At 44.3% G+C, this 19,532-nt stretch overlaps 1 protein-coding gene across 1 annotated transcript in view; it reads right to left on the reverse strand.

The window, feature by feature from the left end:
* The window catches only part of Creb5 (cAMP responsive element binding protein 5), a 124,848-nt gene that overhangs the window by 6,348 nt on the left and 98,968 nt on the right, over positions 1–19,532 (reverse strand). Inside the window, exons 4-5 of the mRNA XM_021164793.2 lie at positions 10,528–10,851; positions 6,510–6,737 (exon numbers count right to left, since the gene is read on the reverse strand). Coding sequence (XP_021020452.1) covers positions 6,510–6,737; positions 10,528–10,851 — 552 coding nt within the window. The remainder of the gene's footprint in view (positions 1–6,509; positions 6,738–10,527; positions 10,852–19,532) is intronic.

The following is a 19,532-nucleotide window of genomic DNA, read 5'->3' on the forward strand; positions in this document are numbered from 1 at the left end:
CTCCAACCAACTCCTCTTTGAACTTTAACTGAATTATGTTGTTTAAATAACATTCTTTGTTTCCCCACACCAAGTTCTCCTATTTTTAAAATAGTATGTATAAGAGAAATTCACCTTTAGAACATTACATATCTTTAAGTATATGTTTAAAAATAAAATAAAACTGCTCAAGCTGAAACAGTGAATTGTTGTGTGTGTGTGTGTGTGTATGTTTGTGCATGCACACAGCAAGGTGAAATGTCCGGCTACTTGCATACGTTAGCACTGAAACCTTTCTGAACACACCATTCCGGATACCCTAGCAAAACTGGCAGTTACAGATGATGTAGACAATGCAACTTAGAAACCATTACGGAGAACCTACACTTTCTCTACTGTGGCCCAGAAAACAATAAGCAAAGTATAAAAGCCAAACTTGGGGGTTGGTGAGATGGCTCAGTGGGTAAAAGTGCTTGCTACCGAGGCTGATGCCTGGAGTTCAATCCACATGGTGGAAGGAGAATCCACATGGTGGAAGGAGAGATCAACTTATAGATGTTATCCTCGGATTTCAATGTGTGTGACAAAGCACATGCAAATGCCCCCATAACCAACCAACCAACCAACCAACCAACCAACCAATCAACAAACAAACAAGCAAAGTATCGTAGTTTTAAAATTAACAAACAAAACCAAACTGGATTATTTTGCTTTCTTAACACGTTTTGAATTGAAAACCAATCTTTTTTGAGATCTAGTGGTTGTTTTGGAGATGGGTTCCATTTCTCCCTTACTGTGTCCTGGGCAGTGGCTGTGTCTTGGTAGCACTTGCACTCCTGCCAGGGTGTGTTGATGGGCTATCCTTTGAAACACTGGTAATGCTATTCATTAGCTGTCCACCATTAGTGGGAGCACATCCAAACTCTTTCACAATACACGTTTGCTTCTACAAAGTAATTTTACTATAAAACAGCATAAACTTTCATGCTTATCAATAAAGCACTATCAAAGTATATGAGAACATTATTTTGTCCACAAATAGCAAAATACTTTGCTGATAAACCAATAAGCTGCAAGCAGAGAAACGAAGTAAGGTCTTGAGTGGTGTAAAGTTTTGTTAAGGATGTAAGAATCAGGACTGGAGAGATGGCTTGGGAGTTAACAGCACTTTCTGTTCTTGCAGAGGACCTGATTTGGGCTCCCAACACCGACATAGCTCACAACCATCTATAACTTTAGTTCCAGAGGATGTAGCAATGTCCTCTGCCGTCTTCGTGGGAACTAGGTATGTACATAGTGCATATACATGCATGTAGGGAAAACATTCATATATATGAAATATATATGTGAAATATATATGAAATATATATACATACATATATATACACACACAATCTAAAAATATGCAGTGCTTTAAAAACAGACCATCTGCATATACTTCTGACATTAGTAATAAATTGTGTTATCAGGTCATGTCATGGTTCAGAGGTGAATACCAGTTAATAACATTAACAGAGAGGAGCAAGCAGTCCCTGAGTTCAATACACATTACTCGGATGCAACAGGGAAGGAGGAACAACCTAATCGCCTTGAAATTCATGCACAGGAAGTTCACAGGAAAGAAGAGAAGCAGCTTGCTCCTAGGGTTGAGAATAATCATGAGGGCTGAAGGCATAGCCCAGTGGTACAGTGCTTGCCTGATATGGGCAAGGGCCTGAGCTGTGTCCCCAGAACTACAAACCAAACTAAATGACACCACTACCAATGACAGCAGTTGGGGCTGACTTTCCAGATCATTCCACTGAAGTCCAAAATGAGAAGGCTCGGCTAGTTTAGTTCCTCACAGTAAGACAAGCTTCGCAGTCTATAAAGACTGTGTGCTGCCTTTCTATTGGGCTCTAGTCACCTAGCAATCAAATGAAGGAGCTGATCATGGACTTTTTTTGGTCAGTGAACTGCCCTGGACATTCTCACAGGTGCTTGCTTATACTCCAGGCCTTGTGTCTCATGAGGAAGCCAACTCCAGCATCTCTTGTATGACCAGATCTTACCAGTACAAGTCACAGTGCATGAACCACAGTTTCATTTCAGAGAGAACAAAACCTGTCGTCCACATCTGCACTCGTGTTGAGAAAGAGATTCCAAAACCTTCTTGGATGTCACAAGGAAGGGCCCTTAACTTGAGAAAGGTCAAGAACTGATGGCGTAGAGAAAGGGGCTAAGATGGGAGCCTCTGCACAGACATGGCATCTGAGGACTCCAGATTCAAAGAAGACAGAAGCAAGAAATACACCAACAGCAGGCTAGGCGTCTAGTAGGAACCTTTTGGAGGTGAGAGGACTAGAACCACCTTGAATTCGTTTTCGTAAGAGAAAAACCAGATAGAGAATATTTCAAAAGATGCACGAGACGAGTCAGATTTGGCCTGGAAGTTCAGCAGGGAAATAAAAGCCCGAACTGTGGGAAGAAATCTCTCACTTTATCAATGGAGGAAAAATTCACCTTTGTTGGTTGTAACACCACATCTAGTCTAGGTGCTCAGAGACAGCTTTTTAAAAAGTATAAATAATAGACACACACTCTTTGACTGAAGTCAATCCTTTCCTTTCTCAGCTGTGGAGTGATTTGGGGGTTGCTGTTCTTAAAGCAGTTAGCTATTTAGATAATGATGGTAAGAGAGGGACCCTGTCACACTGATGTGTTTTCAAACCCATAAATCTGCCTGGGGATGAAGTAGGGATTGCATGGAGGTGTTCCACACTGTGACAGCATCCTTTAAACAGCACGTTCAGTATCCCCTGGCAGGCACATTTACAGCTTGGGGCTTTGATGATGTCGTTTAGTTATATGACAAATCCACAATCCTTTTTTTTTTTTTTTTTTGGTATAAGCTGGAGTTTGTGCCAAAAACATAATTATCACAAAGGGCCCAGAATCCCACCCCCTTTTTCAGATTAGCCGAGGGCAGGTTTGGTCCCTCAGAAACAAAGGACTTTCAATTTGTCAAGCAACAGTTTCCATCTGGCCCGCTCCCCTGCCAAGTCCCAGACCTGGGTTCGTGTGTCTAAAATTTCAGCATCAACTTAGACCATGTGTCTTTGCACTAAAAAGGAAAAGCAATTACTTTAGTGGGTGACCAGATGATTTCCATATCCCCACTGAATGCAAGCAACCTAGGAGCGCCACATGGGCAGGGATCTGCCACTGCAGCAGAAGGAGACAGACTCCTTTGGTTCACTTGTGTCAGAATGAAAGATGTCAAAGCTGTGGCTTAGGGCACAGGCGATTTGCCCAAGTCCCTGGTCTGATACTTATTGGTTGTTTGGCATTGGGGTTGACTCCTTATCTCTCCAAGCCTAAGTTTCTCCATATTGCAAAATGTCAGATTGGGCATTTTCTAAATTTCTCTAAATCCTATTCCTATGATGAGTTCTTGGGCAGAAATTTACTGTGAAGCTAAGACTGAGGTCTGCCTTTTATTTTTCTGGGTCTTGTTTTCCCAATGAGAAGCTCTGCAGAAGCCTAGCTATAAGATTCTATTCTGGAAAACAACTCAAAAGTGGCAGCTGGCCACGCAGACTTCGGAGATTCCATTTGGCTGGGGCTTGTTTGCTTAGCGCCTTCTATTTCTGTTTACTTAAAATTTGGCTCATGGAACCAGTCTCAAGAAAGACACCTTTTTCTTTTGGCATCGAGAGGAAAAGGGTCACTCAAAGGTAGCTGAGACTGTGCTATCCTCTCCTGCATCACAAGGCATGGTCCACAGTACACAATATAACAGATACCATGGGACTGCTGTGCCCTCTGGTGCCTCTGTAACAAGCAGTGGCTGAAAACATCAGTAAGTGGGGTCTTCCCCTGCCCCTTTCTCTGCATAGCTTTTGTAGCCAAAAGATACCAGTGTCTACTGCTAAGGCTAAGGTTTTTTTTTATCCAGTTTTTAAGACTTAGTACCTCTTTTTCTTGGATGTCTTAGCTCTAAAATATTAAGCACACACACACACACACACACACACACACACACACACACACACACACAGTGAATTAGTGTCTAGTAAAGGGTAAATGTACTTTGTATGTTTCTTGAAAGCAGTCATAAATAAGGGTATGTCAAGGCACAGGCACATCTGACCTTAAACTCAAGGGCATCTTTCTGTGTGGCTCTGCTACGACTCTTCTCAGAGAAGATCCTGGAGTAAATCTGTAGGGACTCATTTTAATTCACCCTGATTTAACGTTTTGTGTCTGACCTGTGTCTGCTGGCTGTTCACGGCTCTGCTTTAAAGAACTTGCACTCAACCAGAGATGATGTTTGCACTACCCACATGCTCTGCTCCAACCAGGGGACAAGTGGCAGTGTCTGGAGACTCTGTGGTTGTCACAACTAAGGGAGGGGTTTCCTCCTGATGCTAATATGTAAAAGCCAAAGATTCTGTGACATAGAGTTTCATAGGGTGTAACAAAGATTCCCAGAGTCAGTAGGGCCTAAATTGGAAACCCCAACAGGTTTCCACCATCCTCCTGTGGGCCTCAGAACAGTCAGAATTTCCTACTTCAATCATTGCTCAGCCAATGTCCCAATGTGTGCTGGGTCCGTGCAGACCGCAGTCTTCACTTTTTAACATGCATGCATAACACACTTCAATTCTTTAAAAAATGTGTTTATATGTATGTGTGTCTGTGTGAATGTATGTCGTGCGTGCAAGGTACCCATAGAGGCTAGAAGAGGGTGTTAGATGCCCTGGAACTGCAGGCACGGGCAGACATGAACCCCTTTCTATGGATGCTGGGAACCAAACAGGTCCTCTGTAAGGGCAGCAAGTGCTCTTAACTGCTAAGCCATTTCTCCATCCCCCAATAACACTGTAAACACATGTCAAAGAGAAAATGTATCCATGAATGCTAAAATGCTTACATGCACTCCTGTTAAAGGTTTTTCATGGCCGCCTCTGCCCTGTCTGAGGACGGCAGTAGCTTTCAAAGTGTTTAGCTCCAGACACTACTTTGTGGTTTGACTCTGCAATCAAAGCCTTACCAAGTTGGTCGGGCATCCAGTCTTTGGACACTCTAGACACAGGGAATCATTCAATGATTCAAAGAGTTCAGGTCCACTGCTAGAACAGGGAATAGCCAACAGGGAGGCGAAATAGTGAGACATTGTCTCAAAACTATGTCACAAACCAGTATATGAGCTTATTTTTATGTAAGCTGAATACTTTCTAACGTTATCTTGTCTATCACAAGCAGGGTGATAAATTTAGGTAGGGGGATGGGGGAAGATGAATGCCTGTAAGTTATGGACTTTAGTTCACAGTTACTCTAATCTTCCTTTGTATGCTTTTGATTTGTACACTGGATGCCATAAATCTTGTCTGTTTAACGTAACTCACAACGCAAAGACATCTCAAGTGCCCCCTTTGAAAGGGTGCATAGATGGCGAGGGATGTAGCTCAGGTGGCAAAGTGCTTGCCTAGCATTAGGGAAGCCATGTTCCCCAGCACCACATAGAACTGAGCACTGATGTCATATGCCTTCATTGCCCACACTCTCCAACTAGAGGCAAGGGCTTCAGAGGAGCAAAGTCATCCTTAGATGCATAGTAAGTTCAAAGCCAGTGGGGTTACACCCTGTCTAAAATAAAATAAAATAAAATAAAATAAAATAAAATAAAATAAGATAAAATAATCTTCAGTAACTATTCTGAGACCAGCCTGGAGATACTATCAGTTTCTAAGGTGTACAGTTTTTCTATTTGGGTGTCACCTTCCACCTTCCTTATACCCATAGCTCAGTTCTGAGAAGAGCTGGCTCAATTTCATTGGCATTTTCTTGGGAGAACCTTCCTGATGTTAGGAAAAAACAACAAACAAACACTTTGAACGACATCACTGGTGAGCCTGGAGTTCTCCAGAGAAACCCAGCACATTAGTTCCAATCCTCTCTGCCCAGGACAATCCCAGAAACAGCTTCCTTAAAGATGTTCCTAGCTAAGCCACCCCTGGAAAGCAAAAATCACACAAGATTCCAATGTCGCTGAGGTTGAAATGAAGAGGGAAATAGGTATTTACTTTTTAGAGCAAACAAACCCGACACAACGCCAAGACATAAAATATTTTTCTGTTAAAAATAAAAATACAGACCATTGGGTGTATGCCTGGTGCCCACACTAGATGGCTTCCAGATGAAGAGCCTCCTCTGGACCATGCTAAGTGCCGAGTGGACATAGGTTCACATCTTACCTCCAACTCTGTAAAGTTGGTCCCTAATTATAGATGAGGAAACAGAGAGCCAGACTGCTTAAACACAGCCAGAAGCCACCAAAGCAAGGCACAAAGCCCTGCTTCTGTGCTTGGCCCCATGCATCCTTCATCTCTTGTGGGAGGACTGATGGTACTGAACTACTTAATGATGCTGGATGAGAGGGCCTGGGTTCCTCTGAGGCCAGGTGTGTGGTAGGATGCATGGGTCAACAAGCCTCAGGGCAGGAAACGCCAGCTGTGATGAGGCCGGGGAAGGGATGGGGGCCGCACCTGAAGCTGCATGTTTGTCTGGGTGAGCTCTTCAGCTTTCTTTTCCAGTGACATCACCCAGACCTTCCTCTTCTGTCTGCAGCGGGTGGCGGCGGCCCGGTTCCTTTCCAGAAATTTCCTCCGCCTCTCATCTGGGTCCTCATCCACCACCCTTCGCCGGCGTCCCCCTGTGGGCTGGGGCGGTTGTATTGTCTGGGTTGGCTGCATCTGTTGTGTAGCTGGTGAAACCTGAGGGGAAGGAGAGGGAGGAAGTGATGGGGACAGCGAAGGACATTTTGGGTAAGGAAGACTCCCAAGCCAGGGTTACAAGAGCAAAGCTCAGGAAGCCAGTTGCGTTTTAGTAAGCAAGGGAAACTTGTTCTCAGGGGATGAGACTAGCAATGAAATCACACTTGTGAGAGCAAGAGACCTTGAGTTGCAATCCATGTACTTGGGCTTGATGATACAAGCAGGCGATTTTTTCCCCTGCAGGACATTTGGAGAATCCTAGTGGTGGTGCTGTGTGTGTGTATGTTGGGGTGGGTGTGGGGCATTTGTTTCTTCTTCAGGTAATAAAAAAATGTTTTATTTAAGATGCTTTAAAGAGCATTAATTTGGCAGTGGATGGCTACTGGGTTGAAACAGGTAAGGTCAAGGTTAATGGGATGATATTTTTGTTTTGTTTTTGTTTTTCACAGAAAAAAAAAAAACCCTGTATCGTGGGTTGTGGGCTCTGTTAATTCCAAATGTTTTTAAAAATCACCTCAGTGGAACACACCCGTGGGACACTGCCACCCCTGGACTCTTCCAGAAGAGCCTTGCACATTCAGAAGGCAGCTGGGGTCCTCTTTCCTGTTCCCTCTACAGACTGCAAATGGGTGTGGTCTGCACTGTCCTCGGGGCTCTGACTAAGGAGGAGGGAGTCTCCGGAGAGTGTCTTTGTGACTGTGGGCCGGGCCTTGGACAGTTGGCAAGTGTTGCCAGCAATCCTCTCTGTTACACACAGTATCTGTGAGGCAGAGAGGACAGGTTGCCCAACACACATCTACATTATAAGGAAATCCTAGGAGGTCACATACTTTATTAATAAGGTTTTACTAAGCCTGTAGACTCCTTGTAAGGCCTATGTGGGACTCCACAACACAGAAAACGTAGAGATCCTCACAGAGCCAGCTTTATTTCCCTCTAAGAGGCAGACACATGGTCCCTTGTGAAATTTCTATGACTCCCTCTTTATATGTCTGGATACCTAATGCTCCCGCTAATGCCCTTCACTCCTGCCCCGTCTCCTGTCTCTCAGTCACCCAGGTTTATGGTTTAATACCTATAAAGCTGTTTTACAAGAGACATTTAACCTACAGAAATAACAGGGGAAAAGTTTGCAAAAGCTAAGATCAAACCCCCTTTCTAGCACATTCAAACACCATGATTGAAATCAATCAGAATGACTGTAATGGCACCAATAGTGGCTTCGAGTTGACGTCAGTTGAATGATGATGATATATTTTAGTCCTAAACTCTTGTCAAACCTTCTATGACTAACTGCAAAAAGAATCGGGCTCGGGAGGTCGGTCGGACTGCATCTCAGTAATTTTATCTAAAGCAAGGACGTTTTCTGAAACTCTTTATTGACAATTCCTTTCCGCCCAATCACAGAGGGATAGCAAAATAAATTAATTTTCTAAGGTCTTACTCACTGGGGTGGCTGGTGATGACATAATCTTTGCCATTGGCCAAGATGTAGCAAACTTGCATTTCAGATGCTAACCCCTGAGCCAACTCCTGCAGAACCAGACAACAGGAGCTTTTGACACAATGCTGTTTTCACGTCTTCTTTTTGGGGGAGATCTCTTGCTACCAGTTCTATACAAGATGAGTTTAAGCCCAACTGGGTTTTATTATTTACAGCAAGGACCTCTGAATGCCATGTTCTCCTTTCCTAACTTCAATCCACCTTACACTCAGTCACCTTTCCTGTTTCTTTTCCCTGTGTGCTGAGAGTGAGTCCAGGCCCAGTGCTAGGTCCAGGGCTTGGGCTAGGGGAGCAAAGGCTAAGAAATATTGCCTGTGACCATCAAGCGTCACCAGGATTCTGAACTCACACCTAAATTATGTAGGAAAATCACAGGAAGCTGGCAGAATTTGAAGCTACAACCTAAAACTAGAACCTGTATCCCTGGTAATTGCCGTGACTTTTACATACAAGGTAGAAGTCTCTTGGCGGGATTTGTTTTGCACATTTTGATAAAAAGTAAATGAATGGCAATTTGAAGAAGACAGAATTTGTTCCAAGTTATCTTAGACTCTCAGAATTAGAAGGACCTTCTGAGATCTCTATATCTCCTGCTCAGAAAACTTTATAGGATCTTGTCAGTAATCAGTCATGTGCATAGAGCCTGAGCGTGGTAATTTAGAGTGCTGACTAAATGATCAGCAGATATGGAGTCCAGAATAAGATTTAAAAAAGAAAATCTAGGTGTAGCTAATTATATTTGCAATTAGCTAATTACATATACAATTGGGCACTTACTGACTTGAAACAGGGCAATTGGCTAATTGGCACTTAGCTAGTGAATGCCTTTCATATTTATAAAACTGTTAACTGGTCTGAAAGAACTTGCCCAGAAAGGTGCCCAAACCTTGATGTCCTATGCGTCAGTAATGAACTCAAAGTGAAAGGACTGCCTTTGAGGTGGCTTTGCATTCTCCTTTTTGATGCATGTCCCAGTACAACAGCTGATTAAAATGTGAATAAAAATATCCCCAGGGCAACGTTTTATTTCTGAATTACTTGCTAAACTTCTTTCAAATTGTTTGAGTTTAGAATTGATCCTGGCTAGCATGTTTTAAAAACCTTTACAGACCCTTGGTGATTTCATATTCACGAAGGCCTATACATTTAATCAATCGGTATTACTACTTTGCTGATTGGAAATGCTGAGGGTTAATCTATCCCTCTGTTCACAGTCACCAAAGTCAGTCTAGAAAAGAACTGGTTTTTACTGCATAGCTCAACTCCTCTTGCTGGGTAGAGTGCCACTGAGGATCTTTGCAAAGGTAAATTAATCTAAGGGACAGGTTTGGCTGCCTGTGGCTGTCCTCACCTCTGTGCTCTTTCCTTACCTCGTTTGTTAGGGCAGGGAACTCTAGAGCTCAAAGCATCACTTGGTCTCAGAGCTTGGCTCCAGAGGCAGAAAGCAAAGGAGAGCGCTAATAAGCACTCCTTGGCAGACCTTAGCTTCCGACCCAGCGGGTTGGGGCTAGACAGTAGGATCTGGGTGGAGAGGACGAGTGAAAGTCATCTTGCTCGAAGCCCCAAAGTGACCAGGGCTCACCACACTCTTGGACATATCCTCCATCTACTTAGGAAAACCCATCCTGTCCAGGGCCTTGCTTGTCTTCTTAGTCTGGGTGACATAATGTCTGCTTGGTCCTCCACTCTCTCTAAGTGCACTCCGCATGCCTGTTCTCTTCCTGGCTAGCCATGGTGACTCTCTACCCCTGGGATTTGACCTTTCTCTTGGTCTGGTCATCTGCAGAGCTTGGCTGCCTCTCTGCCTCCCCCAAGATGCTGCACACTCAGGGATGCGTCAGCTCTCACCATCACTCCAGCACCTTGGGCCCTTCCCTTGCACTCCTTGAAGACCTTCATCTGCTGGGACTGATCCTCTTCAGCTTCTTAGCTCTCAGTTCAACTGTTCACATCTTTCATCATGAGCTCAAGTTTCTCTTAATCCTCCTATCAGTATTATCTATTTCTTAGGACAAACTTTATGACATGCCTGCAAAAATATAGGTTTTGGAGAGCTTACAGTTTTCATTTGCTCCTAGCGATTGAAGCTGAAATTTTCTTCTATTGTTTATAGAACCTATGAGCCAATCCTGTCTTACAGTTCACAATCACCTCCTAGGAAATGCACAGAGCTCCCCTAGAATGTCCCTAGGCTTATTAAACAAGGTAGCAACAGATGACTGCAGAGTTAGTGCTTTATCCATTAACAAGGCCAGGAGGAAGAAAGAGATGCAGGTGAAAGTCTACCTGTGCTTGGTTGCCGGTGTGCAGGGGTGGGTGTGGCGAGGTCTGGTGGTGCGCCGGGTGTGCGTGAAGGTGGGAATGGGAGTGGTGGTGCGGGTGGTTCTGCTGGTGGTGAGGCTGTGGGTGGGGATGGTGTGTGGGGTGCTGGTGCTGGTGTGGATAGGGGTGGTGGGGCGGCAGTGTCTGGTGCTGATGCGGGTGTGAGTGCAGGTGGTGGTGCGGTGTCTGGTCTTGCCGAGAGCCCATCATCTCCATCATGTGTCCGATGGTGCTCATGTTCCCGTTCGACATGGCGGCAGGATGGTGAGTCAGCGCAGCCTTCAGTCTCTGAAACAGAATAAAGGAAGGGGAAGCTGAGGTCACTCACATACACAGTGGGGATGGATATGGAAGCCAAAGGACTCACACTTTCGGTTCTCTAGTATTTTTGGTACTATTGTTACAGCAGCTATTGTGAGTGCATAGCTTTATAGAGTTTCACTTTGTTTTAAGTGTATTGTGATGGGTAGGGGGATCACTGTTGGTTCTGTTAACTGTTGTAGTAAACACACAGGATATCCTATCAAGATTTACTGAAAGGTATTTCCTGTGCTACTGTCGCTCATCATGGCCTATTGATAGCAAAATGTAAGAACTAACCCAATGAAACCATTTAATATACTGATGCATGAGTTGGAGGGTTCTGGCCCTCACCTGTGTGCAGGGACATCTTGTCTGCTACAAGATTTCTTAGACGCAAGGAAGAGATCGCATTCAATTTTAGCATGCAGGAAAATAACTAATATTATTTTTGGAGTTCGAGTCAGCCTTAGCAATCCAAAGGTAATGTGAAAATCTTTTGCATTACCACGGCATTCCCATGACCCTACTGAAAATTGTCTTTTTTTTTTCTCACACAGTCAGCTTCTTCTAACTTCATGTATGAAGTGAGGGAAGAAGAATGAGTTGTGGTATTCACACGCTGTGATGGCCAAGTTGACAGGCCAGTACATGTCCACTGACTGAGAAACTCTGCTCATTACGAAACAGGCATGCATAGGAATAGCTTCCACCTGAACCTAGAGCAGAGGCAAGCCCGTGTTATCAGACAGATTCTCCACCACTGTGAACTTCAGTCTCTCGGTTCAGCCACCCTAATGCCCAAGCAGCTGTGTAGGATGTGCAAGGGAGCCTGCTCTTCTGCCCAGCAGCTTCATTTACAGCCAGGAAATTGGCATTTCATGTAATACAACATAAAATGTTAGATACTTTGCTCTTTCTCCTTTTCCCTTCCTTTCCCTTCCTTTCCCTTCCTTTCCTTTCCTTTCCTTTCCCTTCCCTTCCCTTCCCTTCCCTTCCCTTCCCTTCCCTTCCCTTCCCTTCCCTTCCCTTCCCTTCCCTTCCCTTCCCTTCCCTTCCCTTCCCTTCTCTTCACTTCCCTTCCTCCCTCTCTCTGTCCTTCCTTCCTTCCTTCCTTCCTTCCTTCCTCTCTCTCTCCTTCCTTCCTTCCTCTCTCTCTCCCTCCTTCCTTCCTTCCCCTCTCTCTTTCCTTCCTTCCTTCCTTCCTTCCTCTCTCTCTCCTTCCTTCCTTCCTTCCTTCCTTCCTTCCTTCCTTCCTTCCTTCCTTCCTCTCTCTCTCTCTCTTTCCTTCCTTCCTTCTTTCCTTCCTTCCTTCCTTCCTTCCTTCCTTCCTTCCTTCCTCTCTCTCTCTCTCTTTCCTTTCTTCCTTCCTTCCTTATTTCTCTTAACCCAATCACTTAAATTATCAAAGGCATTCCTAGCTTACAACATACAAAGTTAGGCCACAATGTTGGACTTGGCCCATCAGTCAGTGACAGTATTAACCCTGTTCCTTCCACCTTGTGTTCTGTGTGGGAAGTTATCCTAATTCTGATGGCCCCTGGTGTGCTAAAAAACACTGTGCAATGTAGTTACTCCTTGGAAATGTACCCTAGGAGGACATGAGAGCCTCCTTGGCAAGCTCACTTGTATTGGCTCTATGAAGACTAGTGGGCTCAAGTTCTCTGCAGATTTGTGGCCTTATCTGATGACAGTGCGGAATGTTGCTGAGATAAAGAAGAGCTTTCAGATGGGCACAGAGGCCCTGGCACTGTAGCCAACATATCAGTCTCTCTCAACCAGCTTGACGAACCAAATCTTTACTTAAACACAAAGAGCCTCCAAAAGCAGATAGGGTGGAACTCTGTTGATCTAGATCATCCACAGCTATTTTCTGTATCTTGATCCTGTGGACCGATCTCACAGTGTGAGCTGTAGCCAGTGCTGGGACAGGAAGGGCTTGCTGAGGACAGTCTGGAGAAAAGGAAGCTTCCTGCATCCTGGGAAAGACTAGGGCTTGGGCACTGTGTTTACTACTAAGCAGAAACATGAAGTGATAGTCCTCATCTCTGTGTTTGAGAGATGATGTCATTGGTTTTGTTTTTTTTTTTAAACACTCATTATAAAAAATTTAAGCCATGCTTAAATTAAGATTACAGTGAAGTCACCCACTTGGAGCCAGATGTACTGTTTGTCCTGGTGGGCAAGCAGCATTCCAGAAACCCACATTTGCATATGCAGAACGAGAGAAACAGGTGGGATAATTGTAGCAGCAAAAATCTTAATGAATGTTTGACTTGGGATGAATTGGTTCAGATACCGCCTCTTTTCTTTAACCAGAAAGCCTCTGAATGCTGTTTCCCAATTTAAAAGAAAAGGAAAGCATAGAGGGGATTATGTTGCAGTTGTGTTTTAATTTAAGTTGACTTAAGTGGAATGTGCCAACAGGCTTTCTAAGCTATTTTTAAAAGTATCATTACAAAAACATATAGCATACATGTAGTGCCAGCACTGAAGAAGACAAAGCAGGAAGCTTTCAAGTTCAAGGCCAGACTGGGCTAGCTACATGCACACACACACACACACACACACACACACATTTGCATGCAGTTTCATAGTTTAAAAAAAAATCCACTGGTACATGAGTACCATGTGAAAAAGTAAAAGCCACTTGCCTATGCACTACCCCATTCCTCTTGGCACTGGCATGTACCTTCAGGCCATGATGTAGGGGGTTTGTGCCAATCCTTTCTTTCTACTGTGGTTTTTATATATGTTGCCTTCTGTTATTTTTTTACTGCTTTTGTATCCATAGAATTAGCAAATGTGAACGACCAAGCATTAACTGAGCAGGGGCCTGTCCTCACTCTGTGTTTTATAAGTATTGAGTCCCTAGGTTTCAGAACAATATTAGAGGCATATACAAAGAGGAGGACATACACCCAGGCATGGCTGCTGCTGAGAGAGAGGCAGGAACCTTTCTCTACCTGGGAAAGTGAGTGTGGGAAACCACACCATACCACCCACTCCCAGAAGCAGGGATCAACTGTGCTATGATACTTCTCTCTCACCAAAAGGAAAGGCAGAAAGAACAGAAAGGGCTGGTGGACTGACTTGGCAAGATAGAGGTCATGCTGCAGGCTGCAAAAGCAGGTATGTGTGTCTGGCACTCAGAAGACAGCTAGAGATGGAAGGCATTCTGTGTCTAGGAGGAAGGGAGGTGCCTGTGAGAATTTCTGGGTTTCCTATAGCACAGGGCCATTCAGGGCTGGATATCTGGGTCATCCAGGGTTGGGTATCTTCTCTCTCTTTGTATTTGTTGAGGGATTCATTCTTAAATCTACACATACCAAACAGGTATGGTGAGCCTTGTTTGGGCCCTGCAGTAAGGCTTGCTTTGCCACCAGCCCCAACTCTCCTCATAGATCCATACTGGTTGACTTCTATATAATTTTTCTGGTGATTATTTCGCTAATGCCTGATCGTGAAAAGAGAACCATCTTTGAGTTTTGTTAAGTGTTAACTTCCCAACTTTAGTGCAAACTAATACATAATTACATAAGAAATGAATGAATGAATGAATGATCATTCATTTCCCCCAAGGCTTATGGAGGAAACTTAGCAGCATTTTTGTCTTAGAGCACCACACATGGCTTTTGTTGGGAAGGTGCTAGATTTGCTAGCAGATGTCACGGAGGCAGTTGACCCCTAGAAGTGACATCAAAGGACCCATTCCTCCTGTACCCAGCCTGCTCCCTAGGAAACAGCAGAGACAAGGAAGCAAAAGGTTTTGAGGCGTGGTGTGTGCTAAGTCCATCTTCACTTGTCCCTCAAACGGAGGCATGGAAAATTGAACATCTCGGCTGAAGTGGGTCGTCGTGTTGTCTCTTCAACACTGGAACTGACTTTCCCACCTTTAATTAGGAGCAAATGGAGCCTGACAGATATATAGTGTGTACCAGATCTTCATCTCTCAAATAATTAGCTTGTACTGGTGAAGGGAAATTACTTGATTGCCTCAAGTCTGTTCTTGTACGTTCCAAGCCAAGGCAATAACACCAGCAACGCTAATAACATTCCATTTAACTATTTATTCACCCAGCAAATATTTATTAGGTTTTGACTCTGTGCCAGTACCGCACTGGGCACTTTGTTATTTGCCATCTGAAGTAAATGGAAGATACATCAAACCAGAGCTTTTAAAAACCAGTGGGGAGAAAAAAAATACACTATGGTACGACTTTGGCTCCCCTTGGAAAACCTTGGGCCTGAGTTAAGTTTAGCCTCCGGTCCTCGGCCTCCACCACAGTTGAAGGCAGTCGGTTTGGCAGCTGCTCTGCACATGTCTTTCCCCACCCCCCTGCCATTTTAGACCAGTTGGGGGGGGGGAGCAGTTCTTAAAGTCATGGATCCGCTGCTCCACTCTGTTTCGGTACCAAAGGGAGCACATGCATTGTGAGCCATTAAAATATCCCCACTATAGATAAACGCACCCCACTGTCTGAGGTGTGATGAATGACCAGCAAATGAGTCCAAGCTGTAGTTTGCAGAATGAGTTTTCTTTTTGAAGCTGAGAGGTGTCTTGTTTTAAATATACTCTGTCAAACGCCAGGAAAAGACAAGAGTGTGAGATAGACATTAATGAAACAAAAAACAAGATTTTTTTTTTTTTGTTCTCAGCTCTAAAAACAGAGAGCTGGGACTGCAAGAAGGAGATTCAGTTGACTTTCTGTCGTTTTTCTTCCATGATTTTACTATTGCTTATTTGAGAGAGAGAACTGAGTCTCCATCACACACACACACAAACCATCTCTGTTCCAGCTACATGTTCCAGCCGCTTGTTCCATGTTCGTGGTGGGAGTGTGGGCCTGCTGCCCTGGCATTGAGTCCCGTAGGATACTAGCTGTCCACTCCTGCCCATCTCAGCATGGCCACTGCTGAGCACCAAGGCTGCAGCACGCTCACATTTAACTCAGGTTTGTATCACGGCAGATCTTGTGAACTCCAGACACACACACACACAGCATCAGTCTTGCAAGCATGTGGAAATGTGTGCTTGTGCGAATACACACCCACCCACATACACAATCCAAGCATGGCATGTACACACCCACACCCACCCCCCCCCCAGGCAGGCTTTCTCCCATTAGCAACTTGTCAGTGCCAATTAGAAACATTTGTGTAATTCAAAAGCTCCCTCAGTGAGGTGGATTGCCTATGCTCCATCGCCTTGGAAAACCAAGACAGATTATTAAACTCTATTTGAAATTCAACTGGGTGGGAGGTGGGCACGGTGGGAACATTCTTCCTAGGAAGTTTTTCATTACAAACTGACATTTGATATGTGAACATGCCAAAATATGGTTCTAGACACAAGCATAAATCTAGCTAGATACAAATGTGGCCAAGTCTGTACTTCTGTTACACATTTAACCCAGTATTTCCTCAGTATTAAAATACTTTGGTTTCACTTCAAAATTTTTACAAAATTCAATAAGAATCAACAATGAAGTGTCAACTACACCCTAACATACAATGTCACAAGTATTAGTTATCCCCCGCTGTTGGCTCCCTCAACTTTCTTCAAGGTGCTTTTTCCTTTAGCATCCTCCACATAGTTGTACCGAGGGAGGGATGGCTTTCAATGGTGTGAGACCAAGGGCTTTGATGGATGTGAGCCTTCAGTACCAGTGTCGGTTGACCTGCTCTACTTGCAAGGACTTCTGAAATTAACATAATTAATGAGTTAATGCCAATGAGCAAAATTAAGCTAGTTACTTATTCACTGACTTTAATACCTACAACAAACTAGTTTAGATTCTAAGTGCATCCTAACTTAAGAATGTAAGAGGTCGAGTGGACGGCATGGGGAAGTGCATGAGCTGTGAGCGTCTTCTGTATGATGGATTTGAGTCCCCAGGAGCACACGGGCTTCAGAGTGTGTACAGAGAATTACTGTATAAACCTGGCTCTTAGAACTCATATGTCTCAGAGTTTTTATGAAGACAATCAACTAGAATCCTACTGTTTTTTAACCGTGGACTACGACTAGTCTGACGGGAGGGGAGACTGCTAGGACATCCTTTGCAACCTAGTCAACTAGAGATTTGACTGAAAGTGGTGCTTGCTGAATGGCACCAGCTGGTGGAAAAGTGTGTGGGGTGAATGTTAATAAGAGGGAAGGAATAGCCATTGTTTCAGAGAACTTAGAAAAAGAAAAAGAAAAACATGTAACTTGAAGTGAAGAAGTTTGGGCACTTGTTGCTATTGTTTTGAGACAGGCTCTCACTATGTGGTCCAGGCCTTGAACTCACTGTGATCTGCCTTTCTCTGCCTCCCAAGTGCTGGGATTAAAGGCATGTGCCTCCCTGGGGACATCTTGGTTCCTAGCCTTGGTCTACTGGCCCAGGAAGCAGTCCTGCCTGAGCTTCAGGTTCCTCTTTTATGAAATGCAGACACAGGGTAAGACGAGAGAAAGGTTATCCAGGGAATTGTGGGGGCAGATTTGGGATGCTTTGTGAGTGGGCATTTGGGTGGGGTGAATCTTTGCTTTTTATGAACCAGAAGAAAACAGGTCCAGTGAGATGGTTCCGAGGGTAAAAGTGCTTGCCACACAAGCTGAAGGACCCAAGTGCCGCACAAGCTCGAGGGTCTGAGCTCAGTTCCTGCATCCCAGGATGGGAGGAAAGAACTAACTCCTAAAAATTGTTCTGTGACTTCTGCATGTGCACCAAAACACAAGCACACCTGAATTCTCAGACATCTCTCTCTCTCTCTCTCTCTCACACACACACACACACACACACACACACACACATGAAATACAGTTCTACAAAGAAAACAAGAAAATCAAAACTCCTTTTCTCAGTATTAAAATGCTTTGGTTTCACTTCAAAATTTTTACAAAATTCAATAAGAATCAACAATGAAGTGTCAATTACACCCTAACATACAATGTCACAAGTATTAGAGTGTACTTTTAAAAATCCAGACACAGAAGGTCACATTCAAATGCAGTATCTAAAACATACAAAGCCAGAGAAAAGACTAGAAGTGGCCAGGGACTGGGGACAGGGCACAAGGTTTCCTTCTGAGTGACAAGAACACTTTGGAAGGGCAAAGGTAACAGCGACACAAAATGTAATAAGAGCTACTGAGACACATGCTCTAAACTGGTTAATTTTATTAGGATTTTGCCTCAATTTTAAAAGAAAAATATTGCAAAAGGCTGGGTTTGTGGCTCAGCTGCAGAGTTCTTTTTTACCCAGTGCTGTGCTGGCTAGTTTTATGTCCTCAACACAAGCTAGAGTCCTTCGGGAAGAGGGGAATTCAGTTGAGAAGACACACCCATAAACTTGGCCTATGGGCAAGCTGTTGGGCATTTAATTGATTGGCGGTTGATATGGGAGGGCCTCCTGTGGATGGCCTCCTGGGGAAGGTGTGCTATAAGAACGCAGGATGAACAAACCCAAGAGGAAGCTGGAAACCATCACTCCTTCATGCTTTCTGCTTCAGTTCCTGCTTCCAGGCTCCTGCATGGAGCTCCTTCCCTAATTTTCCCCGGATGATGAATGATGTCAAGCTGTAAGATGAAATCAATTCTTTTCTCTCTGGGCTGCCATTGGTCAGGGTGATTTTATCACAGCAATAGAGACCCAGGACAACAACCTGAGATTTGACAAAGATAAAAAGCTAAACTAGGAGCTAAAGGGGAATCGTGTTCCCTCCGACAGAGCACTGGCAGAAACTTCATGTGACAGTCACTGGGATGCCACCAGAAGAAGCACAACATCATCTATGAGAGAACACAAAAATGCCTGGATCTAGAGTGACAACAGTCAACAGGAGCTTCCAGCATCTGTCTCTAGGAATCTGTCTCTTCGGCAAGAAATTGGACCACCCCTTTTCTTGCAACACAGTCACCTGTCAGCTGGCTTAAAACCAAAAGAAACTGCAGAAGACATGGTCCCAACTTGGTGACAGAAAGCCAATAGTACTGCTGGCTGCCGGTACTCCAAGACTGGCCCCACCTCAACCAAGAGGAATTCAACACAATGAGGCAACACCTTGTCCTTGGTTAGCAAAACCAATAAAAAGTCCATTGTCATTATAGTCTAAGGAAGATGGGGCTTGACCCAGGCACATGCCTAACAGGATGTGGGGATTCCTTAAAGCACACTTAGGCAATGCAGCCATTGAATCTGCTAATGTGGGTTTCCAGTTAAATCTGTGGTGCCGAACCAGAGAAGCCTTCATGCAAGAGAGCAGAACTCTGATACTTCCCTGCACAGGACGTACCATGTGTGAGTCCATGCCTCTGTCCTTGTCTGTCTTCCTCGAATGCCTGCACCAGTCCTTGCCAGTAGAGGAGCTTTCTCCTAGTACTGAAATCTTCATTTAGGCATCATGTGGATTTCATTTTTTACCCCTGGAGGGTTGGGATGGGTGTCCATTATTCCTGTGTTCTGGCATGTTTGCCTGTTTCCAGCATTCACTGTCTTTTTAATTGATAAGTTGATCCATCTAGTCACGTTCAACTGCTATGCGGAGATGGTGGTAAGGTGTGTGTGTGTGTGTGTGTGTGTGTGTGTGTGTGTGTGTGTGTGTGAGGAAAACATCTCACAACTTTCCCTTTTAAAAAGCCTGTTCTTGGGCTGCCCTTTCCTGTTCTAGCCATAGCTTGGATGTCA

Source organism: Mus caroli, unplaced genomic scaffold (assembly GCF_978045245.1).
Source record: "Mus caroli unplaced genomic scaffold, Mus_caroli_1 scaffold_7, whole genome shotgun sequence".
Taxonomy (NCBI): Eukaryota; Metazoa; Chordata; class Mammalia; order Rodentia; family Muridae; genus Mus; species Mus caroli.